The sequence below is a fragment of the Oncorhynchus tshawytscha genome, linkage group LG13 (assembly GCF_018296145.1).
Source record: "Oncorhynchus tshawytscha isolate Ot180627B linkage group LG13, Otsh_v2.0, whole genome shotgun sequence".
NCBI classification, from domain to species: Eukaryota; Metazoa; Chordata; class Actinopteri; order Salmoniformes; family Salmonidae; genus Oncorhynchus; species Oncorhynchus tshawytscha.
The window spans coordinates 22,743,527-22,760,423 of NC_056441.1; the positions used below are offsets into that span (position 1 = coordinate 22,743,527).

A 16,897-nucleotide genomic window follows, 5' to 3' on the forward strand; every position below is an offset into this window, starting at 1 on the left:
ATGTTGCTGTTTATTTGAGCTTTGGCCAAATCCAACCTTGAACTGTTGCACCAGCCAAGCAGCCAAGCACACACACACACACACACACACACACACACACACACACACACACACACACACACACACACACACACACACACACACACACACACACACACACACACACACACACACACACACACACACACACACACAGTCTACCCATATCAAGGTGTATTTGTTTTTCCCTGCCCACACACAGTGTAGGTCCTCCCAAAGCAGGTATTTCCCCCCACACACACACACACACACACCCACACACCCCACACACACACACACACACACACACACACACACACACACACACACACACACACACACACACACACACACACACACACACACACACACACACAGTGGTACAGAGGGTGGCTGTCTGTGGTTTGAGTTTGAAGCCGTTGCATTGATAACCAGTAGCTGTGACTGGGAGACTGTGTGTCCGTCCCGCCTCGCTCTCCTCCTCTCCTCCACTTCTCCCTCGACCAGTCACTCTCTCTTCTTCTCCTCCTCTCCTCCCTCGCCCAGTCACTATCTCCTCCTCTTTCCTCTCGCCTAGTCAATCTCCTCCTCCCTCGCCCAGTCACTATCTCCTCCTCTCTCCCCTCGCCTAGTCACTATCCCCTCTTCTCTCTCCTCGCCTAGTCACTCTCTCCTGGGCCACCGCTCCAGGACTGCGCTCCCTCTTCTCTGGTGCTAAGGTCGTTTTTGGTCCCTTTTGGTACTTTTTGGGTCCTGTTCCAGTTGGATCTTTCAGTCATCATGATACCCTCTCCGCCATTGTTCCTGTTGCTGCTCGGCCTCATGGGAGCGCATGCCACCGCTCCCGTGTCCGTGGACCTCCGCACCGCTGCCGCCATGGGTAAGAACCTCCTGACCTCTAACCCTGACCGAATATCTAAAACCTAAACATTAATTGTATCCCTTAACCTCTAACCGTTAGTTATAACCCATATTGCCTCCACAATGGGTCAAGATTCATGATCCACTGACTTGGACTCTTAGCCCAACCCTAACCCCTAAGCCCTAACCCCTAACCCATTATTCCTAACCCCAGTTTGCCCCTGACCCCAAATGGTGCAGTCACTTAGCCTCAGAGCCCCCTAAACAACCATCGTACCCTTTCCTAACCCCTAACCCCTGCATCTCTCCATCTTTCGGTCTTTCCTCCTCCTGGTGGTGTCTGCTGTGTAGAGTGGAACAAACAGAGTGGGTTCTAGAGATAGATTATATGGCTGCTGGTCTAAGGCACTGCAGTCCCTGGTTCGAATCCAGGCTGCATCACATCCGGCTGTAATTGGAAGTCCCATAGGGCGGCGCACAATTGGCCCAGCGTCGTTCGGGTTTGCCTGGAGTAGGCCGTCATTGTAAATAAGAATTTGTTCTTAACCGACTTGCCTAGTTAAATAAAGTTTACATAAAAAATTGAATCACACAGAGAAATCTGCCTCAATGATTGTTGGTGTTCCAAGCTGGTGCTGGTTCGAAGCTCTTTAGGGTATAGAGGTGGATAGAGTTCTAGCTGTATGTGGTTGGATACTGACTCCAATTGAGCCAGTCAGGGAACATTGAATGGATGTTATAGTTTCAAACTATTTGTTTTTGTGTTAGAATAGTTTATTAAGAGTTTGTTGCTTGTGGGAAGTGTCAGTGTGCTTGAAAGTTTGGCGTTGGTATAAGTATTGTAGTGAATTGTTAAGTTAGGTGTTCAAGTGTGTGTGGTTGTGTGGTTGTGTATGTGTGTGTGTGGGATGTTAGAGGAGGTGCTGTATAAACTGCTGCAGTGAGGGAGCGATGGAGGTGAAGGGGGAGAAGGGAGATCAGTGATGTTGCTTAAACATAGGGTATGAACAATCACATACAGCTACACTCTACTACATACAGCTACACTCTACTACGTACAGCTACACTCTACTACGTACAGCTACACTCTACTACGTACAGCTACACTCTACTACGTACAGCGACACTCTACTACATACAGCTACACTCTGCTACATACAGCTACACTCTACTACGTACAGCTACACTCTACTACATACAGCTAACGTACAGCTACACTCTACTACGTACAGCTACACTCTACTACATACAGCAACACTCTACTACATACAGCTACACTCTACAACGTACAGCTACACTCTACAACGTACAGCTACACTCTGCTACACTATGCTACGTACAGCTACACTCTACTACGTACAGCTACACTCTACTACAGTCAGCTAATGTACAGCTACACTCTACTGCATACAGCTACACTCTACTATGTACAGCTACACTCTACTACATACAGCTAACGTACAGCTACACTACTATGTACAGCTACAATCTACGTACAGCTACACTCCTCTCTCTCTCTCCCTCGTTCTCTACTGCCTCTCTCTCTCCCTCGTTCTCTACTGCCTCTCTCTCTCCCTCGTTCTCTACTGCCTCTCTCTCTCCCTCATTCTCTACTGCCTCTCTCTCTCTACTGCCTCGCTCTCTCCCTTGTTCTCTACCGCCTCTCTCTCTCTACCGCCTCTCTCTCTACTGCCTCTCTCTGTCTACTGGCTCTCTCTCTCTCTCTCTACTGCCTATCTCTCTCCCTCGTTCTCTACTGCCTCTCTCTCTCCCTCGTTCTCTACTGCCTCTCTCTCTCTCTCCCTCATTCTCTACTGCCTCTCTCTCTCTACTGCCTCGCTCTCTCCCTTGTTCTCTACCGCCTCTCTCTCTCTACCGCCTCTCTCTCTACTGCCTCTCTCTGTCTACTGGCTCTCTCTCTCTCTACTGTCTCTCTCTCTACTGCCTATCTCTCTCCCTCATTCTCTACTGCCTCTCTCTCCCTCGTTCTCTACTGCCTCTCTCTCTCTACTTCCTCTCTCTCTACCACCTCTCTCTCTCTCCACTGCCTCTCTTTCTACTGCCTCTCTCTCTCTACTGGCTCTCTCTCTCTCTACTGCCTCTCTCTCTCCCTCATTCTCTACTGCCTCTCTCGCTCCCTCGTTCTCTACTACCTCTCTCTCTCTACTGCCTCTCTCTCCCTTGTTCTCTACTGCCTCTCTCTCTCTACTGCCTCTCTCTCTACTGCCTCTCTCTCTCCCTCGTTCTCTACTGTCTCTCTCTCTACTGTCTCTCTCTCTCCCTCGTTCTCTACTGCCTCTCTCTCCCTCATTCTCTACTGCCTCTCTCTCTCCTGCCTCTCTCTCTACTGCCTCTCTCTCTCCCTCGTTCTCTACTGCCTCTCTCTCTCTACTGCTCTCTCTCTACTGCCTCTCTCTCTACTGCCTCTCTCTCTCCTTTGTTCTCTACTGCCTCTCTCTCTACTGCCTTTCTCTCTCCCTCGTTCTCTACTGCCTCTCTCTCTCTATTGCCTCTCTCTCTTCCTCGTTCTCTACTGCCCCTCTCTCTCTACTGCCTTTCTCTCTCTCTCTCTACTGCCTCTCTCTCTCCCTCGTTCTCTACTGCCTCTCTCTCTACTGCCGCTCTCTCTCCCTCATTCTCTACTGCCTCTCTCTCCCCCTCGTTCTCTACTGCCTCTCTCTCTGCCTTTCTCTCTCCCTCATTCTCCACTGCCTCTCTCTCTCTCTCTCGTTCTCTACTGCCTCTCTCTCTACTGCCTCTCTCTCTACTGTCTCTCTCTCTCCCTCGTTCTCTACTGCCTCTCTCTCTACTGCATCTCTCTCTCCCTTGTTCTCTACTGCCCCTCTCTCTCTACTGTCTTTGTCTTTCTCTCTACTGCCTCTCTCTCTCCCTCATTGTCTATGACTCACTGTGACTCTCTCTATTTCTCTCTCTAGCTTGCTGTATTGTGTGTATTTTACTTTGTTGAGGTGACAGTAGACTGAGCTGTTTTTGGAAAACGTATCTTCTCTCTCTCATCATCTTCATCATCATCGTATCTATAACTCAAAATCATCTAAGGTTTCCTCTCAGTCTGGTTCAGTCTGGTTCAGTCTGGTTCCGGGTGATTAATACATCCAGACTCATTGACCTCTCACTCTCTCTTTTTGCTCCCTCTATCTTGTCTCCCTTTCATACCATCCATCCCTTCCTCCCTCCCTAATACCCCACTCTCTCGCTCTCTCTCTTTGCCCCTCCCTTTATTTGCTCCTCCCTCTTACCTTTCTCCTCACTCCTTGCATCCTCATGCCTGGTTCTCACTCTCCCTCTCCACTCTTTCACTCCCCCTCCCCAACACTTTCACTCCCCCTTTCTACTCTTTCCTCCCACTTCTCCCTCTTGTCCTCTCCCCCACCTCTACAAATCCCTCCTCTCTCAATTGAATTCAAAGAGAATATGAACAGCAGAATTGACCAGCCATTGAAGATTTTCTGAATAGGAATTTGAATAGTAGTAATCATTGTCACTAATAATAATCAATCCCCCCTCCAGCGGCAGGTCTCTGTAACACTCGCCCCACAGACCTGGTGTTCATCGTGGACAGCAGTAGGAGCGTGCGTCCGTCAGAGTTCGAGCAGGTCAAGGTGTTCCTGGCCAAGGTCATCGAGGGACTGGATGTTGGACCTGACGCCACACGGGTCGGAGTGGTCAACTATGCCAGCCGTGTCAAGAATGAGGTGTGTGTGTTTGAGTGGTGAGATATAGAATTTTAATGGACTCCATAACTGCCCTGATATTCACTGATGTCCACACGTTCTGTATGCTGCCCCCTTCTGACTCTCCTGAGTACTACATCACCGCTATGTTGTCCCCAAAAGTTCCAAGATAATCTATTTAGGATGTACTCACACACACACACACACACACACACACACACACACACACACACACACACACACACACACACACACACACACACACACACACACACACACACACACTCTTTGTCTCTCTCCAGCTGTCTCTGAAGACCCATAAAACCAAGGCAGGTCTGGTAAAGGCTGTGACTAAGATCGAGCCCCTGTCCACTGGCACCATGACCGGCCTTGCTATCCAGTTCGCCCTCAACGTAGCTTTCAGCGAGGCTGAGGGCGCCCGCATCAAGTCCCCAGACATCAGCAAGGTAGGTTAGACGCACACCAGACCTGGGTTCAAATCCTTTCTGAAATCTTTAAAATACTTACATTTTCTTTAGCCTGCCTGTAGTGCCAGATGGGTGGGTTTTACATTTTGGGGACTTTGTATTTGGTCCATTGCAACAGGCAAGCTCAATCAAACACCTTGGCCTTTACACAACCCTTATCGCCAATTTGTGTCTCAGCGACCGGATGCTGTTTTATGTCTGCGTGACCTAACCTGGTTCCTGTTAATCAACTAGTCTATCCAACTAATGTCGTATCGTTGCCATATCTCCTCCAGGTGGCCATCATTGTGACAGACGGTCGTCCCCAGGACAACGTAAAGGAGGTGGCGGCGCGTGCCCGGGATGCGGGTATCGAGCTATACGCCATTGGCGTAGGGCGTGTAGACCTGAATACGCTGAAGCAGATCGCCAGCGAGCAGCTGGACGACCACGTGGACTACGTAGAGAGCTACTCAGTCATCGAGAAACTCACAAAGAAGTTCCAGGAGGCTTTCTGTGGTGAGAGAGGGAGGGAGAAAGAGGGAAAGACAGGAAGGACAGAGAAGGGGGAGAAAGAGGGAATGAAAGAGATGGTAATCATAAGATGGCCATACTATAAAAGACTAACATTGCAATATGGTCTGATATGTTACTCATAAGTGGTCTGTTCTAGTGTGGCCTATTGACAAGGAGAGAGGATGTGTTTGACAAGGAGAAAGGATGTGTTTGACAAGGAGAGAGGATGTGTTTGACAAGGAGAGAGGATGTGTTTGACAAGGAGATGGTATGTGTTTGACAAGGAGATGGTATGTGTTTGACAAGGAGAGAGGATATGTTTGACAAGGAGAGAGGATGTGTTTGACAAGGAGAGAGGATGTGTTTGACAAAGGAGGGAAGGAGAGAGGATGTGTTTGACAAGGAGATAGGATGTGTTTGACAAGGAGAAAGGATGTGTTTGACAAAGGAGGGAAGGAGAGAGGATGTGTTTGACAAGGAGATAGGATGTGTTTGACAAGGAGAAAGGATGTGTTTGACAAAGAGATGGGATGTGTTTGACAAGGAGAGAGGATGTGTTTGACAAGGAGAGAGGATGTGTTTGACAAGGAGAGAGGATGTGTTTGACAAGGAGAGAGGATGTGTTTGACAAAGAGATGGGATGTGTTTGACAAGGAGAGAGGATGTGTTTGACAAGGAGAGAGGATGTGTTTGACAAGGAGAGAGGATGTGTTTGACAAGGAGAGAGGATGTGTTTGACAAGGAGAAAGGATGTGTTTGACAAAGAGATGGGATGTGTTTGACAAGGAGAGAGGATGTGTTTGACAAGGAGATGGTATGTGTTTGACAAGGAGAGAGGATGTGTTTGACAAGGAGAGAGGATGTGTTTGACAAGGAGAGAGGTTGTGTTAGACAAGGAGAAAGGATGTGTTTGACAAGGAGAGAGGATGTGTTTGACAAGGAGAGAGGATGAGTTTGACAAGGAGAGAGGATGTGTTTGACAAAGGAGGGAAGGAGAGAGGATGTGTTTGACAAGGAGATGGGATGTGTTTGACAAGGAGAAAGGATATGTTTGACAAGGAGATGGGATGTGTTTGACAAGGAGAGAGGATGTGTTTGACAAGGAGAGAGGATGTGTTTGACAAGGAGAGAGGATGTGTTTGACAAGGAGAGAGGATGTGTTTGACAAGGAGAGAGGATGTGTTTGACAAGGAGAAAGGATGTGTTTGACAAGGAGAGAGGATGTGTTTGACAAGGAGAGAGGATGTGTTTGACAAAGGAGGGAAGGAGAGAGGATGTGTTTGACAAGGAGAGAGGATGTGTTTTACAAGGAGAAAGGATGTGTTTGACAAGGAGAGAGGATGTGTTTGACAAGGAGAGAGGATGTGTTTGACAAAGGAGGGAAGGAGAGAGGATGTGTTTGACAAGGAGATGGGATGTGTTTGACAAGGAGAAAGGATGTGTTTGACAAGGAGAGAGGATGTGTTTGACAAGGAGAGAGGATGTGTTTGACAAGGAGAGAGGATGTGTTTGACAAAGGAGGGAAGGAGAGAGGATGTGTTTGACAAGGAGATGGGATGTGTTTGACAAGGAGAGAGGATGTGTTTGACAAGGAGAGAGGATGTGTTTGACAAGGAGAGCGGATGTGTTTGACAAGGAGAGAGGATGTGTTTGACAAGGAGCGAGGATGTGTTTGACAAGGAGCGAGGATGTGTTTGACAAGGAGAGAGGATGTGTTTGACAAGGAGAAATTATGTGTTTGACAAGGAGAGAGGATGTGTTTGACAAAGGAGGGAAGGAGAGAGGATGTGTTTGACAAGGAGAGAGGGAGGATGTGTTTGACAAGGAGAGAGGATGTGTTTGACAAAGGAGGGAAGGAGAGAGGATGTGTTTGACAAGGAGAGAGGATGTGTTTTACAAGGAGAAAGGATGTGTTTGACAATGAGATGGGATGTGTTTGACAAGGAGAGAGGCTGTGTTTGACAAGGAGAAAGGATGTGTTTGACGGAGGGAGGGAGGATGTGTTTGACGGAGGGAGGGAGGATGTGTTTGACAAGGAGAGAGGATGTGTTTGACGGAGGGAGCGAGGATGTGTTTGACAAGGAGAGAGGATGTGTTTGACGGAGGGAGAGAGGATGTGTTTGACAAGGAGAGAGGATGTGTTTGACGGAGGGAGGGAGGATGTGTTTGACAAGGAGAGAGGATGTGTTTGACGGAGGGAGGATGTGTTTGACGGAGCGAGGGAAGGAGAGAGGATGTGTTTGACAAAGGAGGGAAGGAGAGAGGATGTGTTTGACAAGGAGAGAGGATGTGTTAGACAAGGAGAGCGGATGTGTTTGACAAGGAGAGAGGATGTGTTTGACAAGGAGCGAGGATGTGTTTGACAAGGAGAGAGGATGTGTTTTACAAGGAGAAAGGATGTGTTTGACAAGGAGAAATTATGTGTTTGACAAGGAGAGAGGATGTGTTTGACAAGGAGCGAGGATGTGTTTGACAAGGAGAGAGGATGTGTTTGACAAGGAGAAAGGATGTGTTTGACAAGGAGAAATTATGTGTTTGACAAGAAGAAATTATGTGTTTGACAAGGAGAGAGGATGTGTTTGACAAGGAGCGAGGATGTGTTTGACAAGGAGCGAGGATGTGTTTGACAAGGAGAGAGGATGTGTTTGACAAGGAGCGAGGATGTGTTTGACAAGGAGCGAGGATGTGTTTGACAAGGAGAGAGGATGTGTTTGACAAGGAGAAATTATGTGTTAGATAAGGAGAGCGGATGTGTTTGACAAGGAGAGAGGATGTGTTTGACAAGGAGCGAGGATGTGTTTGACAAGGAGCGAGGATGTGTTTGACAAGGAGAGAGGATGTGTTTGACAAGGAGAAATTATGTGTTTGACAAGGAGATGGTATGTGTTTGACAAGGAGAAATTATGTGTTTGACAAGGAGATGGTATGTGTTTGACAAGGAGAGAGGATGTGTTTGACAAAGGAGGGAAGGAGAGAGGATGTGTTTGACAAGGAGAGAGGATGTGTTTTACAAGGAGAAAGGATGTGTTTGACAAGGAGAGAGGATGTGTTTGACAAGGAGAGAGGATGTATTTGACAAGGAGAGAGGATGTGTTTGACGGAGGGAGCGAGGATGTGTTTGACAAGGAGAGAGGATGTGTTTGACGGATGGAGAGAGAATGTGTTTGACAAGGAGAGAGGATGTGTTTGACGGAGGGAGGGAGGATGTGTTTGACAAGGAGAGAGGATGTGTTTGACGGAGGGAGGATGTGTTTGACGGAGCGAGGGAAGGAGAGAGGATGTGTTTGACGGAGGGAGGATGTGTTTGACGGAGGGAGGGAAGGAGCGAGGATGTGTTTGACGGAGGGAGGGAAGGAGAGAATGTGTTTGACGGAGGGAGGGAAGGAGAGAGGATGTGTTTGACGGAGGGAGGGAGGGGGATTGGAGAGAAATCTTCACCATCATCGTCCTTTTCTTCATCCTCACCAAAGGACTTGGTGGGTGTGGCTAGGGTAAGGTGTCATTCTTCAGTAACTCCTCCTCCTCTGAGGGGTGAGACTGAAGCTTCTGATTAGTGTTCCACTAGTGTTAATCAAATCAAACCTCCAATCAGCTCCAGCCTTGGGCGGGCCCATTTGCTAGCTGTTTGAATGGCGCTTGTATATAGCCAATCATGTTGGATGACCCTCCCAGGGGTGGAGCTGCATGTAAACAGGGATGGCTTCATATTGGACGAGCCTATACCTGACATTGACATATTTTGGAAATTACCAATTACCTTTTCTAATTCCAATTTCCACATTTATTTTCAATTGGGACAATAAAGCTATTTGGTCTAAAGCAGGTATAAATCTCTCCAATCTTTCCCACACCTGTCTCTTTAAAGATCCACTGTCTTCTACAACAAACATCAGATTCCAGTAGATCCTACCGGATTCCTTTTAAATCACTAGATCTCAGTGGATCCTTAAAATCAACTGTAGATTTTCCTCCAGTTTTCAAACTGACATAGTGTTATTCTGTCCCCTAACCCCCCTGCGAGTGTGCTTCTACGTGTGCCTGCATGTGTGTGTGTGTGTGCGTATCTGTGTGTGCGTGTGTGTGTGCGTACCTGTGTGTATGTGTGTTCCCTCCTGTGTATGTGTGTCTGTGCGTACCTGTGTGTATGTGTGTTCCCTCCTGTGTATGTGTGTCTGTGCGTACCTGTGTGTCTGTGCGTACCGCCTGTGTATGTGTGTCTGTGCGTACCTCCTGTGTATGTGTGTCTGTGCGTACCTCCTGTGTATGTGTGTCTGTGCGTACCTCCTGTGTATGTGTGTCTGTGCGTACCTCCTGTGTATGTGTGTCTGTGCGTACCTCCTGTGTATGTGTGTCTGTGCATACCTCCTGTGTATGTGTGTCTGTGCGTACCTCCTGTGTATGTGTGTCTGTGCGTACCTCCTGTGTATGTGTGTCTGTGCGTACCTCCTGTGTATGTGTGTCTGTGCGTACCTCCTGTGTATGTGTGTCTGTGCGTACCTCCTGTGTATGTGTGTCTGTGCGTACCTGTGTGTCTGTGCGTACCTGTGTGTCTGTGCGTACCTCCTGTGTATGTGTGTCTGTGCGTACCTCCTGTGTATGTGTGTCTGTGCGTACCTCCTGTGTATGTGTGTCTGTGCGTACCTCCTGTGTATGTGTGTCTGTGCGTACCTCCTGTGTATGTGTGTCTGTGCGTACCTCCTGTGTATGTGTGTCTGTGCGTACCTCCTGTGTATGTGTGTCTGTGCGTACCTCCTGTGTATGTGTGTCTGTGCGTACCTCCTGTGTATGTGTGTCTGTGCGTACCTCCTGTGTATGTGTGTCTGTGCGTACCTCCTGTGTATGTGTGTCTGTGCGTACCTCCTGTGTATGTGTGTCTGTGCGTACCTCCTGTGTATGTGTGTCTGTGCGTACCTCCTGTGTATGTGTGTCTGTGCGTACCTCCTGTGTATGTGTGTCTGTGCGTACCTCCTGTGTATGTGTGTCTGTGCGTACCTCCTGTGTATGTGTGTCTGTGCGTACCTCCTGTGTATGTGTGTCTGTGCGTACCTCCTGTGTATGTGTGTCTGTGCGTACCTCCTGTGTATGTGTGTCTGTTGTGCATGCCTAAACACAGTGGCGGACCTGTGTGCCACTGGAGATCATGACTGTCAGCAGGTATGCATCAGCGCACCAGGGTCATTCAAGTGTGCCTGCAAGGAGGGCTTCAGTCTACTGGAGGATGGCAAAAGCTGCAGCGGTGAGTGTGTGTGTGTGTGTGTGTGTGTGTGTGTGTGTGTGTGTGTGTGTGTGTGTGTGTGTGTGTGTGAGAGAGAGAGAGTAAGTCTGTGTGTGTGTGTGAGAGAGAGAATTATAGAATGTATGAGTATTGTAGAATTTGAGTGTGATGTGTATTTGTTTAATACCCCTCATCCCCCCTCGTCCCCCCAGCCTGCAGTAATGCCGCCACAGACGTGGTGTTCCTGATCGATGGTTCTAAGAGTGTGCGTCCAGAGAACTTTGAGCTGGTCAAGAAGTGGATCAACCAGATCATAGACAAACTGGACGTCTCCGAGACCAAGGCTCATGTTGGACTGGTCCAGTACTCCAGCTCTGTCAAACAGGTGTGTGTGTGTTTTAATAACATGAGATTACAGGATTACAATTTGAGGTTCACTTTATTTATTTATTATTGTGAGAAACCTTTGACTAACTGTGATAACTCAGAACCTCCTCACCCTCCGCGTCCTCCCCTCCTCACCCTCCTCACCCTCCCCTCCTCACCCTCCTCACCCTCCCCTCGTCCTCACCCTCCTCGTCCTCCCCTCCTCACCCTCCTCACCCTCCTTGTCCTCCCCTCCTCACCCGCCTCGTCCTCCACTCGTCCTCACCCTCCTCCACCCTCCTCGTCCTCCCCTCGTCCTCACCCTCCTCACCCTCCTCACCCTCCTCGTCCTCCCCCTCCTCACCCTCCTCGTCCTCCCCTCCTCACCCTCCTCACCCTCCCCAGGAGTTCCCTCTGGGACGTTACAACAACAAGAAGGACCTGAAGGACGCAGTGAAGAAGATGGCCTACATGGAGAGGGGGACCATGACAGGACAGGCCCTGCGCTACCTGACCGACAGCAGCTTTGCACCAGCCAGTGGGGCACGGCCCGGGGTCGCCAAGGTCGGCATTGTGTTCACCGATGGACGCAGCCAGGACTACATCGGAGACGCCGCCAAGAAGGCCAAGGAGCAAGGTGAGGGAGGGAAGAAGGAAGAGTGTTTAAGTGTGTGTGTGAAAGGATGTGTGAATGCATGTGTAGTCATCTCCAAGGGTCAGTCACGATTATTTTTACTGTGGATCCACTCTGCATGAGGTATTAAAGTGTGTGTGTATCTGTCTCTAATCATGGTCTTTCTAACACCCAACCCTCTCTCTCCCTCTCACCCTCTCGCTCTCTCCCCCTCGCTCTCTCCCCACACTCCCCTCTCTCCCTCGCACCCTACCGCTCTCTCCCCCTCTCCCTCTCGCTCTCTCCCCTCTCGCTCTCTCCCTCCCCTACTCTCTCCCCCACTCCCCTCTCGCTCTCTCCCCCTCGCTCTCTCCCTCTCGCTCTCTCCCTCTCGCTCTCTCCCTCTCACCCTCTCGCTCTCTCCCTCTCTCTCTCCCCCACTCCCCTCTCTCCCTCCCCCTCTCACTCTCCCACCCTCTCGCTCTCTCCCTCTCACTCTCTCCCCACTCCCCTCTCCCTCCCCCCTCTCACTCTCCCACCCTCTCGCTCTCTCCCCCACTCCCTCTCTCCCCTCCCCCCTCTCTATCTCTCTCTAGGTTGTAAGATGTATGCTGTGGGCGTGGGTAATGCTGTAGAGGATGAGTTGAGGGAGATAGCATCACAGCCAACAGGAGAACACTACTTCTACACTGCAGACTTCAAAGCCATGACAGCCATCGCTAAGAAGCTGCAGATCAACATCTGTCAAGGTCTGACACACACACATACACACACACCAACACACATTCACACACACACACCTGTTTGACAGAGCTGGAGTACTGGACCAGTCCAACATGAGCCTTGGTCTCGGAGACACGATCTGGTTGATCCACTTCTTGACCAGCTGCAAGGTTCTCTGGATGCACACTCTTAGAACCATCGTTTAGGAACACCACGTCTGTGGCGGCATTACTGCAGGCTGGGGGGACGAGGGGGGATGAGGGGTATTAAACAAATACACATCACACTCAAAACTCTACACTACACATATATTTAATCATTCTCTCTCTCTCATTTAATCACACACACAGAATGTCTTCCCTGCTCATAAGGTAAATCTCCACTACCCTATGTGACTATGCTGTCTGTCTTTACAGAGGAGGACCCATGTGAATGTGACTTTATGCTGTCTGTCTTTACAGAGGAGGACCCATGTGATTGTGACTTTATGCTGTCTGTCTTTACAGAGGAGGACCCATGTGATTGTGACTTTATGCTGTCTGTCTTTACAGAGGAGGACCCATGTGATTGTGACTTTATGCTGTCTGTCTTTACAGAGGAGGACCCATGTGATTGTGACTTTATGCTGCCTGTCTTTACAGAGGAGGACCCATGTGATTGTGACTTTATGCTGTCTGTCTTTACAGAGGAGGACCCATGTGATTGTGACTTTATGCTGTCTGTCTTTACAGAGGAGGACCCATGTGATTGTGACTTTATGCTGTCTGTCTTTACAGAGGAGGACCCATGTGATTGTGACTTTATGCTGTCTGTCTTTACAGAGGAGGACCCATGTGATTGTGACTTTATGCTGTCTGTCTTTACAGAGGAGGACCCATGTGATTGTGACTTTATGCTGTCTGTCTTTACAGAGGAGGACCCATGTGATTGAGGAGGACCCATGTGATTGTGACTTTATGACTTTTTATGCTGTCTGTCTTTACAGAGGAGGACCCATGTGATTGTGACTTTATGCTGTCTGTCTTTACAGAGGAGGACCCATGTGATTGTGACTTTATGCTGTCTGTCTTTACAGAGGAGGACCCATGTGATTGTGACTTTATGCTGTCTGTCTTTACAGAGGAGGACCCATGTGATTGTGACTTTATGCTGTCTGTCTTTACAGAGGAGGACCCATGTGATTGTGACTTTATGCTGTCTGTCTTTACAGAGGAGGACCCATGTGATTGTGACTTTATGCTGTCTGTCTTTACAGAGGAGGACCCATGTGATTGTGACTTTATGCTGTCTGTCTTTACAGAGGAGGACCCATGTGATTGTGACTTTATGCTGTCTGTCTTTACAGAGGAGGACCCATGTGATTGTGACTTTATGCTGTCTGTCTTTACAGAGGAGGACCCATGTGATTGTGACTTTATGCTGTCTGTCTTTACAGAGGAGGACCCATGTGATTGTGACTTTATGCTGTCTGTCTTTACAGAGGAGGACCCATGTGATTGTGACTTTATGCTGTCTGTCTTTACAGAGGAGGACCCATGTGATTGTGACTTTATGCTGTCTGTCTTTACAGAGGAGGACCCATGTGATTGTGACTTTATGCTGTCTGTCTTTACAGAGGAGGACCCATGTGAATGTGACTTTATGCTGTCTGTCTTTACAGAGGAGGACCCATGTGATTGTGACTTTATGCTGTCTGTCTTTACAGAGGAGGACCCATGTGATTGTGACTTTATGCTGTCTGTCTTTACAGAGGAGGACCCATGTGATTGTGACTTTATGCTGTCTGTCTTTACAGAGGAGGACCCATGTGATTGTGACTTTATGCTGTCTGTCTTTACAGAGGAGGACCCATGTGATTGTGACTTTATGCTGTCTGTCTTTACAGAGGAGGACCCATGTGAATGTGACTTTATGCTGTCTGTCTTTACAGAGGAGGACCCATGTGATTGTGACTTTATGCTGTCTGTCTTTACAGAGGAGGACCCATGTGATTGTGACTTTATGCTGTCTGTCTTTACAGAGGAGGACCCATGTGAATGTGACTTTATGCTGTCTGTCTTTACAGAGGAGGACCCATGTGAATGTGACTTTATGCTGTCTGTCTTTACAGAGGAGGACCCATGTGATTGTGACTTTATGCTGTCTGTCTTTACAGAGGAGGACCCATGTGATTGTGACTTTATGCTGTCTGTCTTTACAGAGGAGGACCCATGTGATTGTGACTTTATGCTGTCTGTCTTTACAGAGGAGGACCCATGTGATTGTGACTTTATGCTGTCTGTCTTTACAGAGGAGGACCCATGTGATTGTGACTTTATGCTGTCTGTCTTTACAGAGGAGGACCCATGTGATTGTGACTTTATGCTGTCTGTCTTTACAGAGAAGGACCCATGTGATTGTGACTTTATGCTGTCTGTCTTTACAGAGGAGGACCCATGTGAATGTGACTCTGTTGTTAAGTTCCAGAAAAAAGTAGAAGAAGCCTTACAGGCACTAACGAAAAAACATATCCTTTACAAGAGTGTGAGAGTACGGTAAAAGTGTTGTTACCACGGTGTTACATCTGCCTTGCTGTGGTTTCCTTGACTCTGATTTCACTGGAGGGCGTGTCGAAGAGGATCGTTGCACTGGAGAACAAGATTGTCTGAGGATACACACACATACCCCAAACACCCCCCACAACACACACCCTGTTTTTACTTCCTGTTGAGTCTGAAGAGGAGTTTATGACCTCTGAGCTTTGACCCCCGCCCCATTTCTCTTTAGCACCCTTCTCTTTCTCACCTTGTCCATCACTGGGTTTCCTGGAGATGGAGCACCGGTCACCATGGTAACTCATCTTCTGTCTGTGCCTCTGAAAGTCTCCCCCCCATAGGCAGCCTGTGTGTGCGTTAATAAAAGTCTTCCCTCATAGGGAACCGGTGTTTGTAACACTGAAGGGTCCTATCTTTAAGGCGGCCTATGTGTGCGCAATGTATAGTCTTCCCCAAAGGCAGCTTGTGTCTTGTCATTCCCAGTGGAACAGGACATCAGTTCCATTGATCATTTTGTTGTTATGTGTCTCTCCCTGCATCTCTCACTCATCTCTTTCTTTCCCCTGTTGTCACCATACGAAGGTATCTATTTTGTATGGAATATATATATAAAGGTAATTTAATATAAGATTGGTCTTAAAGATACATGTGCTGATGATGTTTTTATTTTCCTAAATAAAGACATTTCAGGAAGTATACATTGTTAATATAAGTGGAGAAGGAATGATACAACTGACGTCATCATGATCATGAGCTACACAGTGTGAGGAACAGTGTTCACTGGGAGTACTGAAAATCAAATCAAATTTTATTTGTCACATTCACATGTTTAGCAGATGTTATTGTGAGTGTAGTGAAATGCTTATGTTTCTAGGTCCAACAGTGCAGTAATATCTAACAGTAATAGCTAACAATTTCACAACAATACACACAAATCTAAAGTAAAGGAATGGAGTTATAGAATATATAAATATTTGGGCGAGCAATGTCAGAGCGGCATAGTATAATATACAGTAGAATAGGATAGAATACAGTATGTACATATGAGATGAGTAATGAAAAATATGTAAACATTATTAACTCTTAGTGATCCCTTCGCGCGCCAATCCCGTTAATGAATCCCATTAATTAATGATTTGACAACACCCATTGAAATAGCAGCGCGCCAAATTCAAAAACAGAAATACTCATAATAACAATTCATAAATCATACAAGACTTGTTTTTAAATTTTTTATTTTACCCCTTTTTCTCCCCAATTTCGTGGTAACCAATTGTTAGTAGCTACTATCTTGTCTCATCGCAACAACTCCCATACGGGCTCGGGAGAGACGAAGGTTGAAAGTCATGCGTCCTCCGATACACAACCCAACCAAGCTGCACTGCTTCTTAACACAGCGCGCATCCAACCCGGAAGCCAGCCGCACCAATGTGTCGGAGGAAACACCGTGCACCTGGCAACCTTGGTTAGCGCGCACTGCGCCCAGCCAGCCACAGGAGTCACTGGTGTGCGATGAGACAAGGATATCCCTACCGGCCAAACCAGAGTCTCTGATGGCACAGCTGGCGCTGCAGTACAGCACCCTTAACCACTGCGCCACCCGGGAGGCGTTGGTTAAGGTAGTTTTTAATAGTCACAGTGGGTACAACATCTCCTATACACTTCCTGATAAACTCCGCCACCGTATCAGTGTATTCATCAATATTATTCTCGGAGGCTACAGGGAGCATATCCCAGTCCGCATGATCAAAACAATCTTGAAGCGTGGATTTCGATTGGTCAGAGCAGCGTTGAATAGTTGAGTGTTTTAGCGGCGTGAGTACTACAGTCAATGTGTTGATAGAACTTAGGCAGCCTTTTTCTCAAATTTTCTTTGTTAAAATCTCTAG

The 16,897-nt window shown here is 47.9% G+C and overlaps 1 protein-coding gene across 1 annotated transcript; it reads left to right on the plus strand.

Moving 5' to 3' along the window:
- The first annotated feature begins 613 nt into the window (after positions 1-613).
- Positions 614-15,704, plus strand: matn1 (matrilin 1). The gene is made up of 10 exons (XM_042295421.1): positions 614-898; positions 4,411-4,595; positions 4,877-5,041; positions 5,338-5,560; positions 10,671-10,793; positions 10,985-11,157; positions 11,544-11,775; positions 12,348-12,500; positions 14,900-14,980; positions 15,073-15,704. Exons 1-10 carry the CDS (start codon positions 799-801, stop codon positions 15,120-15,122), a joined length of 1,485 nt encoding a protein of 494 aa, XP_042151355.1. The 5' UTR covers positions 614-798; the 3' UTR covers positions 15,123-15,704.
- The last annotated feature ends 1,193 nt before the right edge of the window (positions 15,705-16,897 follow it).

Bases quoted from the DNA above. Each gene is read 5' to 3' on its own strand.
- matn1 (XM_042295421.1), top strand. From the start codon at position 799: ATGATACCCTCTCCGCCATTGTTCCTGTTGCTGCTCGGCCTCATGGGA. The intron at 5,042-5,337 runs GTAGGTTAGACG...TATCTCCTCCAG, and splicing joins AGTCCCCAGACATCAGCAAG to GTGGCCATCATTGTGACAGA. The intron at 14,981-15,072 runs ATATCCTTTACA...CTCTGATTTCAC, and splicing joins ACAGGCACTAACGAAAAAAC to TGGAGGGCGTGTCGAAGAGG.